At 36.7% G+C, this 23,703-nt stretch overlaps 2 protein-coding genes across 6 annotated transcripts; one reads left to right on the forward strand and one right to left on the reverse strand.

The window, feature by feature from the left end:
- The first annotated feature begins 83 nt into the window (after positions 1-83).
- LOC135074590 (protein PHTF2) lies at positions 84-16,120 on the forward strand. 3 transcript variants are annotated; one of them, XM_063968931.1, is made up of 16 exons: positions 84-281; positions 508-581; positions 755-835; positions 1,493-1,638; positions 3,615-3,823; positions 4,362-4,501; positions 5,230-5,376; positions 5,473-6,151; positions 6,792-6,906; positions 8,304-8,435; positions 9,030-9,208; positions 9,736-9,875; positions 10,176-10,404; positions 11,214-11,309; positions 12,125-12,367; positions 13,451-16,120. In XM_063968931.1, the coding sequence occupies exons 3-16, from the start codon at positions 816-818 to the stop codon at positions 13,598-13,600; spliced, it is 2,625 nt and encodes an 874-aa protein (XP_063825001.1). In that variant the 5' UTR covers positions 84-281; positions 508-581; positions 755-815; the 3' UTR covers positions 13,601-16,120. The 3 variants fall into 3 exon arrangements, with proteins under 3 accessions (XP_063825001.1, XP_063825003.1, XP_063825002.1); XM_063968933.1 differs by lacking the exon at positions 6,792-6,906 and adding an exon at positions 6,274-6,310 and having other exon boundaries at positions 84-581; positions 8,319-8,435; XM_063968932.1 differs by having other exon boundaries at positions 84-581; positions 8,319-8,435.
- Positions 16,121-16,479: 359 nt separating this feature from the next.
- On the reverse strand, positions 16,480-19,979 carry LOC135074591 (uncharacterized). 3 transcript variants are annotated; one of them, XR_010257861.1, is made up of 3 exons: positions 19,111-19,979; positions 16,866-16,982; positions 16,480-16,777 (listed from the first exon to the last, which is right to left on the reverse strand). XR_010257861.1 is itself a non-coding variant. In XM_063968934.1 (3 exons), the coding sequence occupies exons 1-3, from the start codon at positions 19,544-19,546 to the stop codon at positions 16,559-16,561; spliced, it is 390 nt and encodes a 129-aa protein (XP_063825004.1). In that variant the 5' UTR covers positions 19,547-19,979; the 3' UTR covers positions 16,480-16,558. The 3 variants fall into 3 exon arrangements, 1 of the variants encoding a protein (XP_063825004.1); XR_010257862.1 differs by lacking the exon at positions 19,111-19,979 and adding an exon at positions 18,410-18,960; XM_063968934.1 differs by having other exon boundaries at positions 19,493-19,979.
- Between the last annotated feature and the right edge of the window lie 3,724 nt (positions 19,980-23,703).

Consider the following 23,703-nt stretch of genomic DNA (forward strand, 5'->3'; position numbering starts at 1 on the left):
TATGTCATTGCTTGCTTCGTGACTTTTAAAATCCTAAAATTGTCATTATCAGCTGTCAATGTCACTAGTGTCATTCGGAAGAAGAGGAATTTTGCTAAAGTTCATCTCAATTTAAAAATAAATTAATATTTATTTTAGCAAGTGGCGAAATCGTCAGTGATATAAATAAAGCTATACCAAAAACAAATGTAGATCTCTCTCTGTTTAAGTTATTGTCAAAATATTTGTGTAAAAGTTATGCGCTGAAAAACCACAATATGTATTTGATATACATTCTAACGGTACATTCTTCATAATATCTTCTTGCAATGCATTGTTGTGATGTACTAAGAATATGACCTTTAGAATTTTCACAATATCCATGTAGCTGCTACTGACACATGCGAAAGAATCGATCGTAAATTGAGCTTTCAAAACAGTGTTCATGTTGATTGAACCCAGATCAAACAGGCTTTGTTCTGCATGCGGCGGTGCTTATCAGTTATGGAAATAATCATCCATTTTTAGTGATACTACCGATCGGCACAGTGTCTTAATTTGGCGAAATTTCCCGTTAACAGTAACTGATACTAAACCAAATGGTAAGCACATTCAAAAGTTATGTTTTATGTTAACTAGTACAGTGAAAAGGTACGTTTTTGTCTTAAGGCTTTAAAATGCACTATTACTATGTAGAATTAATCCTTAATTTTTATTTTTATAATAATTGAATAACAAATAGAAAAGTTATTATAAAAAAATATCTTATTTCCAGCTTTCAAGTACAATCGAAGGAGGTATAACAATAACAAGTACTATAATAAATACTGATCATCATGAAGCACCTTGCAGCATGGTAAGTTATTTCCTTTTTCATTTTTTCTAATAAGACAAGTATCATACATACCACCTCTGTATCATTATGGATGCATTAAATAATTGAGTATTGAAGTCCTGTTTCAATGTTACTAAAAAAACCTATTAGTAATTTGTTTGTCAGATAACTTCGATTTCAGTGTCATGTAACTGTCTAAAACTTGGCCGGGAACCCGTGAAAATAACCGTAAAATTTACAAGCCATGGCATGCTTCTACTAATATTATTAAGTTGTCCATCTAGTAAATAAAGTAATTTGTATAGAGACTAGTGAAAATATAAATAAAATAGAAACTAAGATAATTTACAAAATCAGTCTTATTGTACAGTTTTGAAATGACACATTATGTTGATAAACTTGTTATAGGTACTGAGAATTTTTGAAATATCTTATCACAGTAAATCTGCAAATGTGATTCATAACAATGATAACAGATTTCTTGAAGCCTACAAATATTATTATGAACTCTTTCATTACTAACCTTCTGTAGGCCTAAATACTCATCAGTATGAGACACAATGACTCTCATTATTGTCTGAAATCTTGGCATACGCCCGGTTAATAAACAAAGCTATAGTCTCTCAAAAAAAAGAAAATACCACTGAGTCAACATTTATGTCCTTTATTTTTAAATAGGTACCAAAAGAAAATCAGCTCTTACGACAAGGAGGAATGGGAGACGATGGTAGAACAACTGTTGATGCGCGGCACCTACCGGCGGCGCATCGTCGACTTCTCAAGCCACGCACGTTCTTACCTGATAGACGTCGATTTAGTTAGAGGTACGAACTTAATAACCTTATACTTAATTTCAAGTACAAGCTTATCAAGTGTATGATTTAACAAGCTAGTTTGCTTTCAACAATATCAAATTAATTAGAAATACAATTAGGTAATACAGGTGTCTGATTGCTACATTTAGTTTTGAAAAGGCATTATTTATTGTGATAAAATGTAAGGCTGGACTGAACATTGATGTCAGTTAGTTGTGGCCCAACTTATGCTATTTTGTTTCACTCTGTACTTTTACTAGTCCTTGAAAATTTTAAATGAGTATCTCGTTTTCACATATTGTATAATTAAACTTAATTTAGGTACGCCTTATCTGCTGCCTCATCAAATCATTGATCGCACACCTAGATCTAAACTGAGACAACTCAAAAAAGGGCATTTTTCAGGAGGCGAAAAAAACGTATTACTACATTTTTTGTTAGGGAAGTTATGAAACTCAGTTTTATTTTGGATTATTGATAGGCTGTGAAATGAGCCTGTGTATAAACTGGGTCAAAAAATCTATCCTTTTTACCTTTAATCGCAGTTTTTTTAGTTGTTACATTTTAGGGGAATGACTTTGTATAAATAATAAAGTACATTTAGACTTGAATCACTTTTGTTTGGACATTTTGAGATTTGAGTCCTCCTTTTCCACTCTTAAAATGTTTATATCGTGCCATTTAACTTGATTCCGATTTTCGTCTACAACCAAATTAGTTGCCCACATTTTTTGCAAGATTTTAGTGTCATAAAACTTTTCAAATGTCATCTCTTCCACGTTCTTTGGTCCTCTGTATTTCAAAATTTCAAGATGTGGTTGAGTCCTCTTCCTGCACTATTAAAGTGTTTTCATTGAATGTTTCGATATCCTTAATCATCAATTTAGGAATTGTTTGAGAAAACAGTTCTTTTTTAACACGATTTGGATCAGTATAAGAGATATAAATGAAGATTTCATGACATGGTGAACATGATAGGTGTTTGAGTTTCTTCAGTCACTTTTTCTTAGCATCGGCTGATTGATATGTTTATTTATTATTTATTTACTTATTATAGACCTTTTTTCTACATTATTTTTTATTTCTACATTATAAAGAAGGTTTTATCTCTTGTGCAGACAACAGTATATCAGACTATACACTTGTATTACAACTACATTAGTTACTACAGTGTTTAACTTGAAGTGCCGTCGTCTGTACATTGCCATTTTAACTATCTTTACACTGTTCTCTCAAAATATTTAAAAGAAAACGACCTAGCATATTTTTTTCGGAAAATAAAAAAAATATCCACTGTATTTTTTACTTATCCAACAATAGTAAGTTAACTCAAAACACTCTTCTCAAACAAAACAGTTGAACAGTTTGAATAAAACTAACTTTATTTAGAAACAGGGATTATCATACTGTACATGATTTTAGGTGAAACATGCAAAACTACGCGTTCTGTATAGAAAAACATTGAATTGAAATTTGTTCCAACAAAACTACGCCAACTAGAAATTCACAAGTTGATTCATCAAAACAAACTCAACTCAAAATAGTAACAAAATATAAGTTACTTTATCAAACAAAACTGGAACAAGTCAAAATGATCTGGTTGACTATTGCAGAACAATTCATCAATACTGTTACTACTCAAATTAACTCATTACATATTTTCTGCTTAACTGTAACAAATCTAAATATCCGCGTTTTCGTTTATTTTAATACGTGCGCTCTCTGATACTAGCGAAGGTCAACTGACAAAACGCTTGTTTAGGTGGAAGGGGTTGACAAGCGTTGATTCAACAAAAGTAAGTTATCGCCATCTAGCGGCAAATGGATCAAGGCTTTATTAAACCTGTTATGTTGGAAAGATGCGTATGATAACCGAGTATTTGAATACAAGCATAAGTCAAAATTGGCAATTTTTGAGTTGTCTCAGTTTAGATCTAGGTGTGCGATATAATTACTAAATCTTAATTAACAATTTTGTTTTGCAGGCTCATCGTTCCCTAAAGCGAAGCCTACTCTGGGCATGCGCAGAGTAGTATGGTTCGCTCTAGTAAGGCTGGTATTCTTCCCTGCGCTATATCAGTGGTGGGCTCAGCAAACGTCATCGGCTTGCGCGAAGTTCCTACTCGGTTTGTGGCTGATGCAAGTGCTTAATATGTCGCTGTATTTCATGACACCAGCTACATTGGATATAGATGTGAGTTTACTAAAAGATCTGTTATTACCAATAATACTGTGTAAATGTACTGACTCTAGTGACTGAGAAATGGAGTTAGGTACACTAATGATCATCTTTGAAGTAGAAGTGTGTTTTAGTAATAAGGAAAATATATGCCTTTGCATGGTCTGCCACTATCTGTTATAATTATGTTATCTGTGCTAATCCTACTTCCTATTTTATTTTATTTTATTTATTACGGTATACGAACAACATTACATACAAAGTTATTACATGAAAATCTTACATATAGAAGTTTAAGCTATTAGTATTATAAATGCGAAAGTTTGCATAGATGTTTAGATGTCTGTTAACAAGTTTGTTAATATTTCACGTAAAAACTACTGAACGGATTTTGATGAAACTATACAGTATTATTCTTTGTAACCCAGAATAAAATATAGGCCATCATTTATGACGATCTGCGACAAACTAAATTACACGCGGTCACGCGGGTGAAACCGCGGGCCAAAGCTAGTAATAACATACCTAATTGTTTCGTTTAACCATGTTTCAGGCGGACTGCTGGCTAGTGCCCCTCGGCTTGATGTTGGTGCTAAGTGTGGTCCATTCACAGATCGTTAGCACCACCGAAATGGAGCTCGCGAGAGTGCGGCCGCGTTCCACTTACAGACGAAAACTGCCGCGATATTTTCGGTAAGATACATTGATAAAACATACGCCAATGAGTCATCAATTCACATCGCCGCGAAAATATTAAAGTTTTTATAAGAATTTCAAACGAGATAACTAGGTATTCCTTTTCTTAAACTATACAATAACATTATAGTAATGGTAATTACACAGTTTGCCCACATCTGGCATCAAACCCGAAACCATTGCGCTCAATATTTTTTTGTTACATTGGTCTATTAACCTTTCTCCCTTTGAAGTATATAAAGAATAACGTTTACCTTTGCCATAAGATCACAACGTAATTTATTAGTAGTTTCTATCATAAAAGCTATGGTTTACATAGCTCAGGATTTATAATCTTTCATAGCACGTCCTTGCAAAACGATCAAAGTGTGCTAATGTCATATTTTACAAGCAAATAAACGTGACACGTCACTTCAACATCCAGTGCATGATTTTTAGTATACGCACTTTAGGTTTAAAGGACATTTATTTCTCATTAAAAACCTTACAGTCACTTACATGAGAAATTAATTAGGTAGGTAATTTACAAGTTGTCCAATAGCCAGTACAAGCAGATGTACTTCTGGGGGAACCGTCCTAACAAACACATAGTAACTACTTACGGGAACTTTGTTGTACATACGTATAAAAACTTAGTTTTCTAGGTTGACATTTCATCGGTATCTTATGTACTTGGTTGAAATAGGTGTTAGTAATTATAAAAAGATGAATTAATTTCTTCTTAGACGGTCCCGTTCCGAATGTGACGGTGGTAGCGCCGGTGGCTCCGGCGAGAGTGGCGCCACTTCTAGCCAGAGCAAGGGCCCCTCCACCAAGCCGGCCAAGTTCAGGCACAGACCGACCCGCACTGAGGTGACAGAAAACGGACTGAGGTTAGCATTCACCAAGCGACGTGAAGGTTGGAACTAGTTTCGTTCTTAATCACTTACTTCAGACCAAACACCTTTGTATCTTTGTTCCTTTTGCAGAAAACGCAAGAAGGAAACGTTAACGAAAGACAATATAATCAAAAGTTTGGAACCGCAAATTAAAAATAAAGCACTGTTCAAAGTGAATAAAGCTAAAGACTCTGATGATGAAGACTATATGGCTTGGAAAAAGCCTCATGTGGTAGCTCCTATAGTTACATTCACTCCACCGTCTGATAACGCTACGCCCGGCTCGTCTATTAATTTCAAATCTAATATACTCACAAAGAAACATCTAGAGACTTTCAACGTGAGGCAACACCAACAAATTAACGTCGCGAGAGCTATATTTGCCGATGGCGATGACGGTTTTGAAAGTCTCAACGGGTACAATTCGAATGGAAGCGATGGAGACAATCGCATCAAAGAAAATGACGCCAAAACTGCACCCAAAATTGTCGAAGGGGAAATTAAACGAGAATCATCAGACCCTATACCAATACCAGAAGTTATTAAAGTAGTTGCTAATGAAAGTACACCAAATGAAAAAGTTCCTAAAGAAATTAAGAATGAAGACGATGAAAAGTCTTTAGATGCTGAGTCCGATGGTGGTGCGCCTACTAGCAGCCCTAGTGCTCCTAAACGAGTAGGTGTCAGATTTAGAAGTTCTTGGGTAAAAGAAACCATACCTAGAGAATCTAGTGACGACGATTTTGCGTCACTTAAAAAGAAACAAAAGGTAAATAATGTTTATTTATTCAAATACGTAATTTTTTATGTCCACATATTATTGCTATTATAAATTATGCACTTGAAATACATTCTCGATATACAACTAACTATTAATTTTTATAATATTAGGTGATAGACGGAACGAAATTTCAGCACAGCAAGACAGGTAGATATAGGGCATATCGTTTGAAATGACAAATCATATGCTATACTTTAACACAGACATTGCTTGATACTCTTTGATTGTTCGAATATTTTGTTACATTTGTCAACAAATGTTTCGTCTCAAAATTGTGACGCAACCAAGTCAATAAACTAACATTTTATTCGTAAAGGAGTTGCAAAAAAGAGCATACAACTCATTTTAGCATGAAAGGGTAAAAACTGATACATTTTTTCAAATGGAGCCATTCGGGATCACTGCTCAGAATGAAGATTTATATGGTTAACAATCACATAAAGTTGGGAGGTTAATTTAATATGTTAGCTAAACATATCGCCATAAGGTTTTTATTCATTAGACACTATCAAAGAACTAGATACATTTGTGACTCAAGACCAAATAACTTGAGCCCTTAAAAAGTTGCTAATTTTATTTAAGTGTTCATCGAATCAGTATACTGTACTAATGTATTGAATTTGTGTAGAAATTAGACAATTACCAGTCGTCGTCATCCGACGGTGAGTGCTCGGCTTCGGCGCCATCTATCGCTCTCCCATCGCACCATACCATGTCTGATTGGGTTGGGCAAACTACTAACAGTAAGCACAATTTTGTATTAACACTGTCATTGCGGTACGCGGCTACTTGTTGGGCATATTTATAAGAAATGAAAACGGTATTCTTATCAAATTATTTTACGCCCGTATTCGCAAACGATGCTTGTTTAAGTGAAGCAGCAAATCGAACGCACAGCGTTAAATAGAGCTCTGTGATTGGTTCATGTGTCACCCTGTGCGTCCACCCACACGCATTGTGAGACCAGGCCTGGCTCACTCCGCGCGGTACATCCGATAATTACCTACAGCGAAGCGCCCCGCCGGCGGGTATTATATCAGTCGAGTGTCACGCGCGCGCCCGTCCAGGACGCTGGCGTGCGTTGTAATACCTAATTCTATGATCGAAGTATTATTTAAAAATGGACATAAAGAGAAAGAAATATTATAATTGTGCGGCGTTCGGGTGTTTAAATTCGAAAAGAAATCTACCGGATTTATCTTTTTTTTCGCTTCCCAAAGATGCTGAAAGGTATGTTGGCCATGTAGGTAATCAATAATTCTTAGGACAGTATAGGAACCTAACCTACCATGACTACTGCTCAGAATGCGTTCGTTCGTTTTAGCCAAAAATGACGTCCACTGCTGGACAAAGGCCTTTCCCAAGGTTTTCCATAATGAATGCGTACTTACCTACAAATAAGTAGATTATTTATTTTTACTAGACACTACTAGACAGCAACCCTAACAGCGAAAGAAGAGTTCAGAGGCACGCGATAGAAAGAGACAAAACTTGTAGGTGAATAAAATTGTAGGTACGTAGTGCTGTGCGAGCTGAATTCCACTGTATCGCGTCGTAGCAAGACTCGCATTTATTTAAATCGTCTTGCGGAGTAATCCTTCTGTACCTGTACTATTACTTATTCTGTGGTGAGACCTCATAGTAATATTTGTGAATACCGGCGTTAGCGTGCATGTCTTGTATTCCATGCTTTCTAGAGCAGACATTTTGCTTACAGTCATAAGAAATAAAAGCTGTAATTTTGCAACGTCAACTCGAGCTAACTTTGACAAACTAACATTTACGCGTTTTATAGAATGTTGATTATTCTTTCATACACCATCTTATAGCTTTTCTAATTATGCCAAAACAAATGCTGCGTACTGCTAAACCCCGGTCCGTGAGCACGTAGAATTTTGTCCAATGACCCCTAGCTACCCATCCTTATCGCTCGCGCGTATTTATATTGCTGTCGCGACTGTGCGACTGGCACCCGCAGTGAGTGTGCGAGCGCGATAGCAACATATGGATAGCTTGGGGTCATTGGACAAAATTCTACGTGCTCACGGACCAGACTATAGCCATAAGAAGTTTTGTCACAAATGTTTTCCATAGCTTGAGTATCAGTTGATTCATCCCACCTGGTTGGTTCGCTCATCAGAACATGTCTTGACAGGCGAAGAGAGCAGCTACTGCTCCCAGTCAGAAGGGGGCCATTCGGACGTGGAATTCCATTACACGGCGGATAGTTCTTGGGACCCATTCGCGCTACTGGACCCTACTAGTGATACAGGTAAGATGTGTTTAAATTACCTATGTATTAGGTAAGGAACGCACTATGCCGCAGTCAAAAATGTATATTGAAAATTAGTTTTAATGCGCACTATCATGCGGCTGTTTCAATACATATTTTTAACCGGACGGCTGACCGCATTCCGGCTGGCCGCATAGTGCGTTCCAGGCCTTACCTATTAACAGATGTTTTGATATAATAAACTGGTAGAATTGAGTATTCAAGGTGAAGTATATTCAAAGCTGCATTGTGTTCGACACGTGTTTCTCTTTGTGGGTTAACCTCATATCTGGTCCTTGAATATTAATGAAAAATACTGTAGAAATAAAGGTCAAAACATTTCCTTTGTACGCATGTACTCAAGACTTCACAATAAATATTTCGATTTTTATGCACAATGTGTGTTAATATCAAGTTCATAGCCTCTCTAATTTATCAGAGGCCTACAATTCCCACGCTGACTCGACGGGTTGGGGAGGATACTGAAAATGCATATTTTGTACCTCAGTTGCCTTTTTTATGACATCCGATGGTTCCATTGTAATCTGTCTGAACTTCATCTTGATAACAATAAAATTAAATATACTTTTATAGTAAAATGCACGATGTGGGAGCGCGGCTCGACGCTTCGCGCGGAACTATCCGCCGTAGACATCAGTTGGTACGTGGTGGCGCGCGCCGAGCGGGCCATGGCGGCCGACGGCGGGCTGTGGGCCGGCCTAGCCATGGCTGCGGTGGTCGGACTCTTGACGCCCATCACCAGGCTTGTGCAGGTAACTAGGACAGTGAACGCTACTTAGTAAAGTATAGGTGGAAGCTATTCACACTAGACTTCAGCTGGTACGTGGTGGCGCGCGCCGAGCGGGCCATGGCGGCCGACGGCGGACTGTTTGCCGGCCTGGCCATGGCCGCGGTGGTCGGGCTCTTGACGCCCATCACTAGGCTTGTGCAGGTAACTAGGGCAGTACGGGACAATACCCAACTCTCTTTCCCACTGCTGCAACTCCTGTATAGCCAGGATCTACAGCTTGACCGCTAATAAAATCCAACCAGTAAAGGTCAAGTTTGTCCCGTGAAAAATTTAAACTGTCATTAGACCCGCAAATAAATTAATCAGAAGAACATAGGAAGAGTTCGAAGTTAAGGTTCGACTTCCTTTACTAAGGTAGTAGACACTACTTAATAAAGTACACGTTAGGAGTTAATCGCAGTAGATATCAGCTGGTACGTGGTGGATCGCGCCGAGCAGGCCTAAAAAATACTAAGTAAAAATTACCACTCACCATTATTTTTGTTTTAGGTGGCAATAGATCAAGACACGAGGACAGAGGAAGAACTACAGGCGGTGTCAATAATAACTTACATTCCTTCTCTTGTGATCAGCTATACTCAAGGCTCTTTGTTATGCATGCTAAGTGGAGCTTTTGGTGATAATATTTGGTAAGTCTAACTGATTTAACTAAATTATTATTATTTCAGTTTACAAAAGGAAAATACTTCTAAGCTAGACTAGTATTTCACCTGTGAATAAAAAAACTAAAGTCCGCTCCTAAAACTGACCCAGTGTCTTCACTCGGGATTTTCAGTAGTGGCTTATAATTATTTCTCCTTATCTATATAAATATATTCGGGTCTGCAACTTGTGTAGTTTTTTGCGAAAGAGGTTTAACAACGTTTTTCATTCAATGTCTCTCGTACTTATGCTACTATTTATGTAAGTTTGTAATATTTATGTTACAGGGAAATATCAACAAATATCCTGTCGTGTGTTCTTCGTTTCGCGATGAGTGCGCTAGTATTCTTTCTGCTAGCAGTTGCGGAGCGAGCGTTCAAACAGCGTTTTTTGTACGCCAAGCTTTTCACGCATCTGACGTCAGCGCGACGCGCGAGGAAGTCCGAACTACCGCACTTTAGACTCAACACTGTAAGGAATATCAAGACATGGCTCTCTACACGCTCTTATTTGCGGGTGAGTTTTTTTAGGTCTTGTAAAGCCCGGTCCGTGAGCACGTAGAATTTTGTCCAATGACCCCTAGCTACCCATCCTTATTGCTCGCGCGCAATTATGTTGCTATCGCGCTCGCACACTCACTGCGGGTGCCAGTCGCACAGTCGCGACAGCAATATAATTACGCGCGAGTGACAAAATTCTACGTGCTCACGGAGCAGACTATAGATTGTTCAGCTAAATATTTGTTTTCGTCAGAACATAACATTTTTGACATTCTTGCGCACTTTAAATCAACCATCACATTCTAAGACAGATTTTCTAAACACAAATATGAATCTACTCAACAACAGATTCTAGCCAGTAATTCCTTTAAGCCTTGGCGCAGACCACCGATTTTTAGTTGGCCGATAGTTAGTCCCGTTTTATATTTTTATGAAGAATCGCCGATATTAAATTGGTGTAATGTGCGCACTTTCATACTTCTCCATATGTCCGGCAACGCACCTGTAACGCTCCTGGGTCTGCGGGTGTCTATGGGCGACGGTAATCACTTACCATCAGGTGATCCGTCTGCTCGTTTGCCTCCTGTTACATAAAAAAAAAACATACTGATCAAAAGCCCGACTCAACTATCGGCCAACTAAAAGTCGGTGGTCTGCGCCTAGGCTAAATCAACATTTATTTTCTTAAGACTAATATGAATCTACTTTCACCAATAGATTCTAGCCAGTTTCTTTTAAATATTTAAATTCAACTAATCACAGATTTGATACTGTGTCTGAAAGAGGTAGAAGAATTTGTATAAATTAATATTGAACTCTTTGCAGCGTCGCGGGCCGCAGCGTTCGGTCGACGTGATCGTGTCATCAGCCTTCATGCTGACGCTCATTCTTCTGGCGTGCGTCAGCGCACAGCTGCTTAGGGTATGTTGATACGTAGTGTAGATAGATACTTCAAAGTTATGCATGGCTTACATTTAGACATGGTTCTGGTTCTGAGGACTTAAGACTAGGCGCAGACCATCGATTTTTAGTTGGCCGATAGTTGTGTCCGATTTTAAATTGTATGAAGAATCGGCCAAATCAAATCGGTGTAATGTGCGCACTTCCATACATGCCCATACTGATCAACTGCCCGACTAAACTATCGGCCGACGACAAATCGATGGTCTGCGCCTAGGCTTAGTGTGAGTTTATATCAAACGTCGTCACTAGCGAGCGCGTTATAAAATATACGAAGATTTTACATAGTTTTTGAAAGTATCCGCTAGAGGCGCTGTAAAACCCGTCATACATTTAATGTCACTTTTTTACGCAGTCGACATCGAATGCGTTTGACGTAAACTCACACTACGCCCCTTTGATATTATTTTGAACTGTATTCCCTTGTCTTAAGGTCCAAAAATAATGAAAGATTTATACCCGTTTTCACCATCAATCCCTAATTTTTAAGTGACCCCTATGCAAAAAAAAAAATCTGTTATTTTTCACCATAAGGGTCACTTAAAAATTAGGGATTGATGGTGAAAGCGGGCTTTAGACTTGTGTCGACTACTTACTAAAGCCGTTAAAACTGGTTTCCACAGGACTCAACCTAATTTTTAAGTGACCCCTATGCAAACAAAATTACTGTTATTTGTCACCATAGGGGGTCACTTAAAAATTAGGGATTGATGGTGAAAGCGGGCATTAGACTCGTGTCGACTACTTACTAAAGCCGTTAAAACTGGTTTCCACAGGACTCAATAACCCTCGAGCGCGGCTGGTTACTCGAAGCAGTCGTCTGGTGCTGCTGCCTAGGCATATACCTGCTGCGTCTGCTGACCCTCGGCAGCGACGTGAACCGCAAGTACCGCGGCTGCCTGTCCTCCATCCTGACAGAGCAGATCAACCTTCACCTTGCAATGGAACAGCGGCCCGAGAGCAAGGAGCAGCTCACTGTGGCCAACAACGTGCTAAAACTTGCTGCGGATTTGCTAAAGGTATTTTTGAACCGCCTTCTTTTTATATAGAATGGGCCTGTGGCCTAATTCACGTAACAAAACTTCAACGACATGCAAGCGATTTGATCGCTGGTGTCACTTTTCGTATTCACGTCCGTCCAATTTTGATTCGATTTGTATTCGATCCGTTACCTCCGCGGTATTCACATTTACCTATTTTGAAGTTTGGTTTTGGATGACCGTGGTTAAACGTCAAATGATAAATCGCTAAGTTGCGATCCTTCGTTCTATCAAAATGACACGTGAATACGGATTTAGGACTGTTTTTCAATAGGAAGACTTTAAACGTCAACGACATTTTGACTATTACAAAATACGTGAATTAGGCCACTGTTTTGCCAGCTCCTGATAGTTTCAAAGAACTCTGTTCAGTCTGACATATAAAGTTGTTTTATAAAGGTTTTTGGTGGCTCTTGACTTTATCTACGAGATATTTCTATCCGTTACCCGTAGGTAACCAAAAGATGTAGTTTAACTAACAGGTAAATTGTCACAATATGTAACGGTAATAGCAGGCCTGTTCATCTCCGCGAGTTTACATCGAAAACAAAACACGCACGATGGCCCACTTACAGGATACTATTCGACGAGGCCTCACATACGAGCGAACATTGACTCACGCACGCGTATTCTTGTGTATGATGGAAGAAAATAAAGAAAATGGTGTACTAAATACTGTGCAGTATTTAACTGCCTAAATAATAATAAAAACACAGAATGTACTTTTTTAAGTTGCCTCAAGACACTGAGAGGTAAATAAGTAGTTAATATTATTCATGATAATTCATGCTAAATCATGTATTTCCTCCACCATTTTCCGCAGTTTGGCACCTCACGTCACATCATTTTACCGAAGTCAGCCCTATAGCTTCGGTGCAGTGCCGATCACTGACGTTTGTCAACAAAATGGTGCTTGACTCTTGAGACAGGCTAAATTACACCATATTGTTAATGACATTGAGCATACATTTTTTTAAATACCTTCCCGAAGTAAAACTTCTGTACGTAGTACTTATTATTATTCTGTGGTAATAGCTCTAATAAATCTAACGTTCTTTCCAGGAACTGGACGCGCCATTCAAGATATCCGGAATATGCGCCAATCACTACTTATACACGATCACCAAAGTAGTGATCCTCTCCGCCTTATCGGGGGTGCTCTCAGAGATGTTAGGTTTTAAATTGAAACTTCATAAAATCAAAATCAAATAAAATTGATCTGTCGTCACACTATCGAATGTAATACCTCCGGTTTATTGGAGAAGCTGTATTAGCACGTTTTAAAACAACCCCATCTTCTGTAGAAGCAAAATTTATTAGATGTAAGTTAAAAATTAGGGCAACTGTTGCGTTGAGTTTGTAAAAAAAAATCTTTTGTTCTAAATATCTTATAACATACATAGTTTTGAACGTCATCATTTCATACACGTGCCATTTATGCTAGGTTTATATGGCATTAGTTCGCCACGGACATAACAAAATCAAATGAAAATTGTCGTGTGAAAACCTAGTTTCACGCATAAGAACGTGAAAAGAGCGAACTGTATCGCCGTCTGAACGCGACTTATGTAATAGTAAAGCGTGTCGAATTCGAATGCTTTATTTCAATGGAATTAAATATTTTTTTTACTAGGAAACTCGCTCAACGCAACAAGCCTAAAAACCTTCGTCCTTTTCAAATCTACTTAATTAAGTCACAAAACAATAATATACATAATATAAATTATGATATAAAATAATAATTAATATGATTCTATATGAATTATCATCATAAAGAATTATTAGGCAAATTATATTGAAAAAATATGTTTAATTCTCCAACAGTTTCAGCTCCATAATTAATCCATATTAAGTTCGGTATTGCGTCGGAGTTGCAATGTTTCATTTCAAAAATAATTAATATAATTTAAAAATCTTATTTGTAGTTGAAATAAGACATGAAGGTGAAGTAACAACTACTTACAAAAATAAAGACTATTTTTATTTTAGCATTATATTTTTTATATTTAGATAAGTAGGTGTATTTATTAGGAATCGAATTTATAGTGTTATGATGATCTGATGTATTAGTTATGTACAACTGTAGATACAAATTTTATATCAAAGTGAGTTATTCTGACTTTCAAATCAATCTAAATTCTATCTTGAATAGGTACTTAAAAATATACGAATACGACATAGTTTCAATAGTTTTTTGCACTATTTACTTTATGTACATAATATTTTAGTTAACATTTCTTTTCTACGAAAAAGGTCCCTTATACTGTATTTTTAGAGTATTAAGTAGATATTTCACTGACAATCAATACATTAACACTTAGTTCCTTATGTAGCTAAGGGACTTATTTCTTGAAAGGAACTACTATTTTTCTGATCTCATTTTTTCATAAGAAATCAAATAAATAAAATACCTACTTACTCTGGACATTCAACATTAAGCCTAGGCGCAGACCACCGATTTTTCGTCGGCCGATAGTTTAGTCGGGCAGTTGATCAGTATGGGCATGTATGGAAGTGCGCACATGACACCATTTTGACTTGACATTTGTCATACAAATTAGAATCGGGCCCATCTTTCGGCGGACTAAAAATCGGTGGTCTGCGCCTAGGCTAATAATATACGTATTGAATACTTTATGTACGTACTAGTAGTACGTACATAAAGTACTACGTACGGTACTACGTACTTTGTACTAATATCATAATAGTAATCGGAAATCAGAGCCACTTGCTCTTTATTATAAAATATATACGTTTCTATATTTGTGCCAAATATGAACAAACGCAATATTCATTTTGAAATGTAAAATCGAAAAATAAATAATTTTTTATTTGGATAAATTATAAAATATTAACGATATTTTAATTGATAGTAAATTCGTTCATGCCACGAAATTACTATTTGTGCAATAAATGTTATTGTTTATGTATTTTATACAGTGTGGAATCAGTCTCGTGAAACAAACAATTTTTGAGCATCTTGAACGTTATGTAATAATAATGTGAAGTGTCCATATTATGTACTTCAATGCATTGCCATTCGTTGTTTATAATGTTTGTTACATTGTGATAATAATTATGTTACATAAATTATCCTGGTAGCCAGTATACCATCGGGTATAGAAAACACTTTATGTAGGATGTATTAGAAGTTAGGACTGTCGATATTTACCATAATAGATCCTTCACATAATGCCATAATTATCAGTTAGATTTTTTTACTGTTAATAGAAAATGTTCCTATTTTCTCATTTTTTCTTCTATGTATGCTTGGTTTTGTTAAATTTAAAGTGTACCTATAATGTAGAAAGGTGAATAAAGAGATTAATATGGTTTACACATTTACTAGTAATTCGTGGATTTTTTATAGGATGAGGAAGCGTCTTTAGCTAATATTGGTCAGTCAGGGACAAAATAAGTTTTAGGAATACCTACTTTACTTCGGTATGTTGTATTTTTGTCCCATGGTATAAATATCGCCACTACCTATTAATTATATTCAGATAAAAACTACTTTACCCATCTTTCATATCTCAACAAGCTTTTATGGTTTAGCTGGTGTTTATTATGGTGTATTAATTCAATTATTTCTCTTGCACATTTCACACTACTATTGGTGCTTAGATTAAGATGAAAAAAGACATCTTACTGTTACTGAATATGTGAACAGTTTGATAGAAAATGTGTACAGATAAAGCATGAAATGCAAAATAAATGAAATTGGTAACATAATCATCTGTTTTGTTTTAAAATCATTATATTTCCCCTTAATATCTAAGATTCAAATTACAGTTTTAAAAATAGATACCTACTGATACAAAAGAATTCTATACAGTGTGTTTGGGATAGGGCTAGCGATAATTTAAGGCGATGTTATTAAGTCAATTTTATCGACAAAAATGCCCCCATATGTGGGCCTACCCCCCTCCTCTTGGAATGGGGGGGGGGGTTATAAATAATAATACTGTAAAGTTTCATCAAAATCCGTTCAGTACTTTTTGCGTGAAAGAGTAACAAACATCCATCCAGACATCCAAACTTTCGCATTTATAAGTTTCGTTAGTAGGAAGTAGGATAATTTAAAATACTAATTATTTATGTACGAATTTTATTTACGAAATTATTGCGATTTGAGGTTACTGAAAGCTTTCCTCTGAAAGTCAAATTGATCTAACGCCGTTGACTCCGGGATCGGGACCGCTGACTCCAGGACCGGGACCACTGGCTTGATGGCTGCGAAGCCGGCTTGACGGAGGGGGTGAAGAGTAGAGGAGGCCATGAAAAATCAAGGGCCGCTGGTGCAGCCCCCTCTTCCTCGAGAAACGCCCGTACCGCGCGGGATCGGCAGCGCGTCCTCGTCCCCCTCCTCCGAAGAATCTTCTTCGCTTCCTAATAAAATTAAAATAACGAAATTAGCGATACTTAGATGGAAGGTGGCGAGCTGTTAGATTTGGTGAAAACTGTATGATTAACTTACCATAGAACAGGTGTTCCATGATTTCGTGGTCATGTAGCGGTCGGTGGAGTGAGCCTCGCCCGTGGCGTCGTCGGCCCACGAGGAGTGGTTGCGCCGCTTCCACCGCACTCCAAATATCTATTAAAGAAATTATAGATTTTATTACTACAATCAAATAAAAAAAAAAGTTTGGTTGGTTAAAAAACTATAAGGTCACCTCCAAAAGACAGACGAGATTTATGGGACAAATAAATAAAACATCTTAAATTCTTTTGTTTTAGATATTACAACCATATTTTTAGAATGCTAGTTTTCGAGATTTTTTGATGTTATGTCGAGTGAACTCAGTGCTCAGTGCGGTCCGGAGGCATGGCATCGATTGTGCCAGACAGTGTATCCGTGTACAAGTACGTCACGTATGTAAATAATGTGAAAATGACAGAGGGCCGATAAACAGGATGCTCTTGAAAATATTACATTTAGTTTGTTAGGAAAAGTAAAAACAGAAACTTTTTTTTTGGTTTTAATGCTAGGGTCCAATTTTTCTAATATAATTAGTAGAGATGAAACGGATAGTGGTTTGGCCGGATACCGGATACCGGATATCCGGCGAGCTGCTAGGCCGGATAGCCGGATATCCGGCGGCCGGATAGTTGGCCCATTGTCTCGTTGTATGTCATGACGAGTTTAGCGCCGCCAGGTGCTTCGAACGCGATCAGTGGGTCTAGTAGACAAGTCACACTTTTCGAAAATCGAATCCGTATCCGTCCGAATAGAATGTCAGATTTTGCCATTTGTCTAGGGGGCAGATCAATTCGAGCGATTTCGGTTGCCATCGTGAGTGTGTGGTTGAATAGGGAAAATTTAAATTAGTTTACTTGCTGCGTAATCTGACTGAACTGCATCATGTCATCAGACCATCAGTGAAAAAAAGATCGCCTAATTTAATTGGCTATATTTCGACATTAACAGATATTTATTTATTTAGTACAAGCTTTCCGCCCGCGTGGAATTTTGTCTGTCACAGAATAACTTTATCGCGTGTCCCTGTTTCAAAAACCGGGATAATAACTATCCTATCTCCTTTCCCGGGACTCAAACTATATCTATGCCAAATTTCATCAAAGTCGGTTCAGTGGTTTAGGTGTGAAAGCAAGACAGACAGACAGACAGAATTACTTTCGCATTTATAATATTAAAAGTATAGAAGTATAGATTCGTCATTAGAGTGAATAGCCCTGAAAAAGAAAAGTTTTTTGAAAGGCCTTAATATGGCTTTTTTTGTATCTTTTTGGACTTTAATTATAAGCCGTTATTATTATAAGCCTTTTTATTGATATTTACCTCAAAGATGAATGTATTTCATTTTATTATAAGAAATTATCGTAGTTTTTTAATATCCGGTATCCGGCCGGATAGTGAGTTACTATCCGGTATCCGGCCGGATAGTAAATTTAGGCCGGATATCCGGCCTACCGGATAGTTACCGGATATCCGTTTCATCTCTAATAATTAGATGCCCTATTAAAATTTCATCTGTCTTTTGGAGGTGACCTTATACTTACAACGCCGGTGACAGGGCCTGGTATTCGTCGAGCTCGGGTGAGGGTGTGGGGTCCGCGTTAAATACACATTGTTGCCGATGGCAAGATTCTTTGTTTTTTAGGAGCGTGGAGAGAACTGTTAAATTTACGAGTATTTCATGACTAAAGTCTGTTCGCCGAGAGTTGATAAATATTATGAAATGTCTTGCAATAGCGACTGTCGCTTAATTATCGCATTCTGTATGGCGGGCCTCGTTTGTCACAACGCGCACTGAGTACCATGGTACGAGCCACGCAGCTGTCGTCAAGCGCCCCGGCCGGCGGGCGGCGGCGGCCACAGCGTGACCACTTTTAGTAGATTTCTACTTTTTTGGTAGATTTGAGGCAAAGAGAACGATGATTTAGTAGTGCGAAATCGTTTAGTAGATTTTGGTATTTTTAGAACATTCTTATAAATGGTAGTCCAAAATTATATTGTAACCGAGCCGAGAATCCAGGCCAAAAAAAAAGGCCAGGCCAAATAATCTACCAACTTTTTAATTATATCGACAAAAATAATTAGCGGGCCGTAATTTATAATGAGTTTAAAACCTCTGATATTTTATTTTTTTTATCAACTCTCGGCGAACAGACTATAATTATGTAGAGATATTCGTATTCGCCGAATAGTAGATTTAATATTCGTATTCGTAAAAGTAGTATTAATTTGTTGCATCACTTACCCAAACAATTTCAGCAAGTTGTTGTGATGCATCAATTATATTTGTAATGTATTTCTCCAATGAAGGAAATGTCTCACATTGAATCTTGTATAGACCCTTTTTAGGGCCAGTCTACGACTTATGCCTTTGTTTTCATACGCCCTCTCTAAACTTTTCCATACATATTTGGCGGTTTTAGCGTTCTTAACATATGGATAAACACTGCTTTGCAGGTTAAGGCAAATTTTGGCGATAGCTCGTTCGTCATCCCCAAACAGCACAGATTCTCCTGGCTGTATACAGTGCCACAACCCGGCGTCTATCAGCACCATTTTCAATTGTAACTTCCAATTACAGTAGTTTTTGGTGCCTTCTAATTTCTCAATAGAAATGGTATTGGTACCTTGGTCGCCCCTTTGTGATGCAGCAGGAAGTGCAGGAACACAGTTGCCGACATTACACATTACCACGTGTATCATCCTCGATGCAAGTTTCATTATCTTTGTGATTTTTCGACATGATGATTCAAAATATTATGCAGAATATTAGGCCAAATTAATATTAGTAAAACATACGGAAAGAGCACAGACAGAAAATAAATTTTAATGATCGACAAAAGCATTAGACAACTTTTTTACATAGACAATAAACGTTCAGAAATAAACAAAAATAATTTTATAATATCGTTTATGGTTTTCGTTCAAAAACTGTGTTTGAGCGTTTATTTAAATAAATCTCTATAGCCCGACCAGCCCCCCTAGACAAAACGCACTTTTTGATCGAATCGAAAATCGAATCCGTCAAAACTCCATACAAAAAAGGGGCTTTTCGACCACTTTTCGACTGGTTTGCGATTAAAATTTGCACTTTGTCTAGACCCACAGGAACTTAAAAACACTCGCCATGTTGCGGAAAACTAATGGTACTAATCATAGCAGTGTTGCCAGTCGGGTCTAGTCAGAAATTACCAGAAATATAAAAAAAAGTAACCACAGATATGGATTAGAGTAGATACAGCAAGTTGCTAGTCAAAGCGTGCCATTCCGATATGTCCAAATGGACATACATGGTCGAGTGATGTTCATGTAATCCGATTACAACAATCGGATACGATAATATTACGAGGACAGTAGTACGAACACGGTAGAGAGAAGAAATTATTTACGGATTGAGAATTGTAATTAACAGCAACGAGTAACAAAATATGTAATTAATAGAATAAAGTAGCAGTAGAAGAATTATAAAACAAGTTAGATCAGTGATCGCGGAAGACAGAGTGCACTGTATATATAACGTCGAAATATACAAATCAAGAAGTTAGGTCAGTGATCGCAGTATACACTATTACTAGTCTATGTATACGACGGCCGAGATTTTGTCGTTTAGAAATATCTTCAAAACTAGGTACCTGACTTAGCTTTATGAAAGAAAACGAATTGGCAAAACTGCGCATTTTTACATTTAGTAAAAGCTTGAGTAAAATAGTATTTATTTTATGAAACTAGGTAATAAATCTAAATAAATAAATAAATCTTTGGACAATTTCACACAGCGCCAGCTAGCCCCAAAGTAAGCAACTTAATGCTTGTGTTATGGGTGCTAGCTTAACGGATATACTACTTATATACTTTTTTTTTTTAAATACATAAATATTATACATAGTCACACCCAGACCCGTCACAGAAATTAAAATTCATCATTTCAATTTCTGCCCGGCCGGGAATCGAACCCGGGACCTCTCGGCATAGTAGTCCGTTCTGAACCACTACACCAAACGGCCGACAAAATTCATTTACTTACTAGGATATTTAAAAGTATGGAATTAAGTATAAATTACTAGTAGTACTATTTAACATAATGGAATAACGATCATTACTTTCATAAACATTAGGCACAACAAAAACATTATTTGCAAATTAATCATGTAGAATTGTAGAATAACGTCTACCGCTACAAAATTATTTTAATCCACAGTCAGACTAGCTATAAATTTAACAAAATATCAGTTTTATCGGAATTAATTAATTTTTGAATCGAGTCACACGATATCATTCGATGACTTTGCGAATGCAGTACGATGATACGATTACTTTTATGTTGCGGCAATCACTAAAATTCGCTAAAATGACACTAATGACGTTTAAAAAGTGGCACGCTCGGCTTCATACAATTTTTGACACATGCTGCATCTATCCATATCTGTGAAAGTAACCTTTTTGAATCAAAAGTAACCTTCATACGGGGGGGGGGGGGTGCGGAGCGATGATTGTGTAAGGTTGTTCATGGATGGAAAATGAATGCAATTGATCATCTAAATTCAAAAAGTGACCAGTCGTATAAAAACGTTTCATGGATTTGCGTTTTATTATCGAAAAACATTCGCTAAAACTCATTTTTTTTAACAAATAATAAATCAAATTCAAGTTTAAATGCACTTTATGACATAATTTTTAAATTGTCACTATTAATATTTTTTACTGAATAACCTATAAAGTTAATTCTACAATTTCTGAAAAATCACCTAAAAGTAACCTTTTCATTAGTGTAACCTAAAAGTAACCACAGCAGTTCAAAAGTAACCTAAAAGGTTACAAAAGTAACCTTCTGGCAACACTGAATCATAGAGAAAAGTAATACATAGGAAATAGAGAACCCTCTCTGTCAAATTTTTGAACCTACTAATTGACAGCCTGGTGTTAAATTCCCTGTACTTAGACCTACGTACGTAACGCTCACATACATACATAGTCCACGCACACATACATACATAAAGTCCACGCACACATACACACAGTTCACGCACACAGGCCCTCATAACCTTCAAAGAATTATTGTTTTTTTGATGTACAATGTAGAATTTTTTCAAATCCATTATTTTGAAAATATTTATCTTTATGGTGTACGTATTGTATTTAAAGGCACTGGGTCTCTATCAGAAGGAACTCTAGGGGTGGAATCTCCATAGGCGTGGGTTAACGGGCAAGGAGATAATATCTTGGATGGTTGACAATCACTTTTCCTACAATTTAACGTTCCACCAAACTCAACACGCTTTTCAAAGATAACCTCGCAGCCGCCTGCTCACACTTGACATGACACAACTGATTGACAGTTATCTTTTTCTGCGCATCAGTCGGGTGTTACGTTTAGGAATCACAAACCTTCTGCTCTACAGATTTCTACAGATAACATAATATTAAGATTGGTACTATTAATCATCAATAATAATTTGCAGCATCTGTGTCCGGCGCCGACATATTATTTTCAAAACAATGGATTTGGAAAAATTCTACATTGCACATGGAAATGGAAATAAGTAAACAAAAACTTTTGAATTTAATAATTTTACTTTATTTATGAACACACATAAAATTATTCACCAAAAGCGTCTTTTCGCAAAGTTTTCAACAACACTATAAAAGCATTTTCACATTGAGAAAACTCAGATCACTTGTGAACATAACAGAAAGTTTCTTCGCGATTCACGATGGAACGAACAAAACTCCGATGAACCAGAACAGCAGCAGGTACGAAGGAATGAACTTGAATTTGACTCGACGACTCTTCAATACTTTAATAGGGCCACAAAACACTTAAATGATGGCTAAGAAAACAAGAATGCATTTAACATAACAAAAACAACACCGGCCATTTTGGAGGAAAAACAAAGTTGCCATATTATGTTAAATAGTAATTTCTACTACTCTATTATGTAAATCATAACAAAAAATGTCACCGTTCAGTTTTAAATTAAAACAAATTAATTTCATTTTAAAAAAAGTTTTCACATTGTAACTAACAATATTCTCAAATATATTTTAATTAAGAAAAAAATGAAAATATGAAGGAAACAGGAGCAGCGACATCTAGAGCGTTTTAGGGTAGTTAAAAAGTATTGGAATTTATCGACTGAAGTCGCTGTTTGGAAGCAAGTTTCACTTGGATGATCGTAGTATGGAAGTTTCCGCAACCTGGTACTAATAATTTCTTTTAATGGCAACAGTAACTGAAAACTTCATTGACATGTCACCTTGCATGTCACTCTATTGCTGTCAAAGTGTAAACAAACTTTATTTTAAATGTACGCAACTGATTTTATGAATTAAATTGCTAAAATATTTTTATAGTCGTGAAAGAAAAGTGGTTCACAATGTGTTAAAGTATTTGTCGAAGAGAAATACTAAGGATTCGGACAATATTTTCATTGAATAATGTTTCCGACAAAGGTTGTCAAATTGACTGACATGTTTATCGTATAGTACAGTCCACTATGAAAATTAGCTGTGGTTTGTTTCAACTACCTATTTTAAATTGTTTGTCACTTTCTAAGTGTTGAATTTTATGGAATTGGGAGAGAAGTACCGAGTTTGAAGCGTTCATGAGCAGACATTGCAGTTGAATATTCAAGTTCTGAATTTGATTATTGATGAATAATGAAATAAATCCTACTAGCTCGATTGATGGTTTCATTTAATTTATTTAAACCAGGTTACCTATAATAATATGTTTTCGTTAATTTATGAAAATATCAAATTAACCCGTAATCCTGAATCCTGATAGGTACATAAAGTTAGCCTATTAATTTAACACAGGTACGACTGTACTCAGTGTTGC

The sequence above is a fragment of the Ostrinia nubilalis genome, chromosome 9, assembly GCF_963855985.1.
Source record: "Ostrinia nubilalis chromosome 9, ilOstNubi1.1, whole genome shotgun sequence".
Taxonomy (NCBI): domain Eukaryota; kingdom Metazoa; phylum Arthropoda; class Insecta; order Lepidoptera; family Crambidae; genus Ostrinia; species Ostrinia nubilalis.

Bases quoted from the DNA above. Each gene is read 5' to 3' on its own strand.
- LOC135074590 (XM_063968931.1), top strand. From the start codon at position 816: ATGAAGCACCTTGCAGCATG. The intron at 836-1,492 runs GTAAGTTATTTC...ATTTTTAAATAG, and splicing joins ATGAAGCACCTTGCAGCATG to GTACCAAAAGAAAATCAGCT. The intron at 6,152-6,791 runs GTAAATAATGTT...GAATTTGTGTAG, and splicing joins CACTTAAAAAGAAACAAAAG to AAATTAGACAATTACCAGTC.
- LOC135074591 (XM_063968934.1), bottom strand. From the start codon at position 19,546: ATGTCGGCAACTGTGTTCCTGCACTTCCTGCTGCATCACAAAGGGGCG. The intron at 16,983-19,492 runs GTACCAATACCA...TTTCTTTAATAG, and splicing joins ATCACAAAGGGGCGACCAAG to ATATTTGGAGTGCGGTGGAA. The intron at 16,778-16,865 runs GTAAGTTAATCA...TAATTTTATTAG, and splicing joins CATGGAACACCTGTTCTATG to GAAGCGAAGAAGATTCTTCG.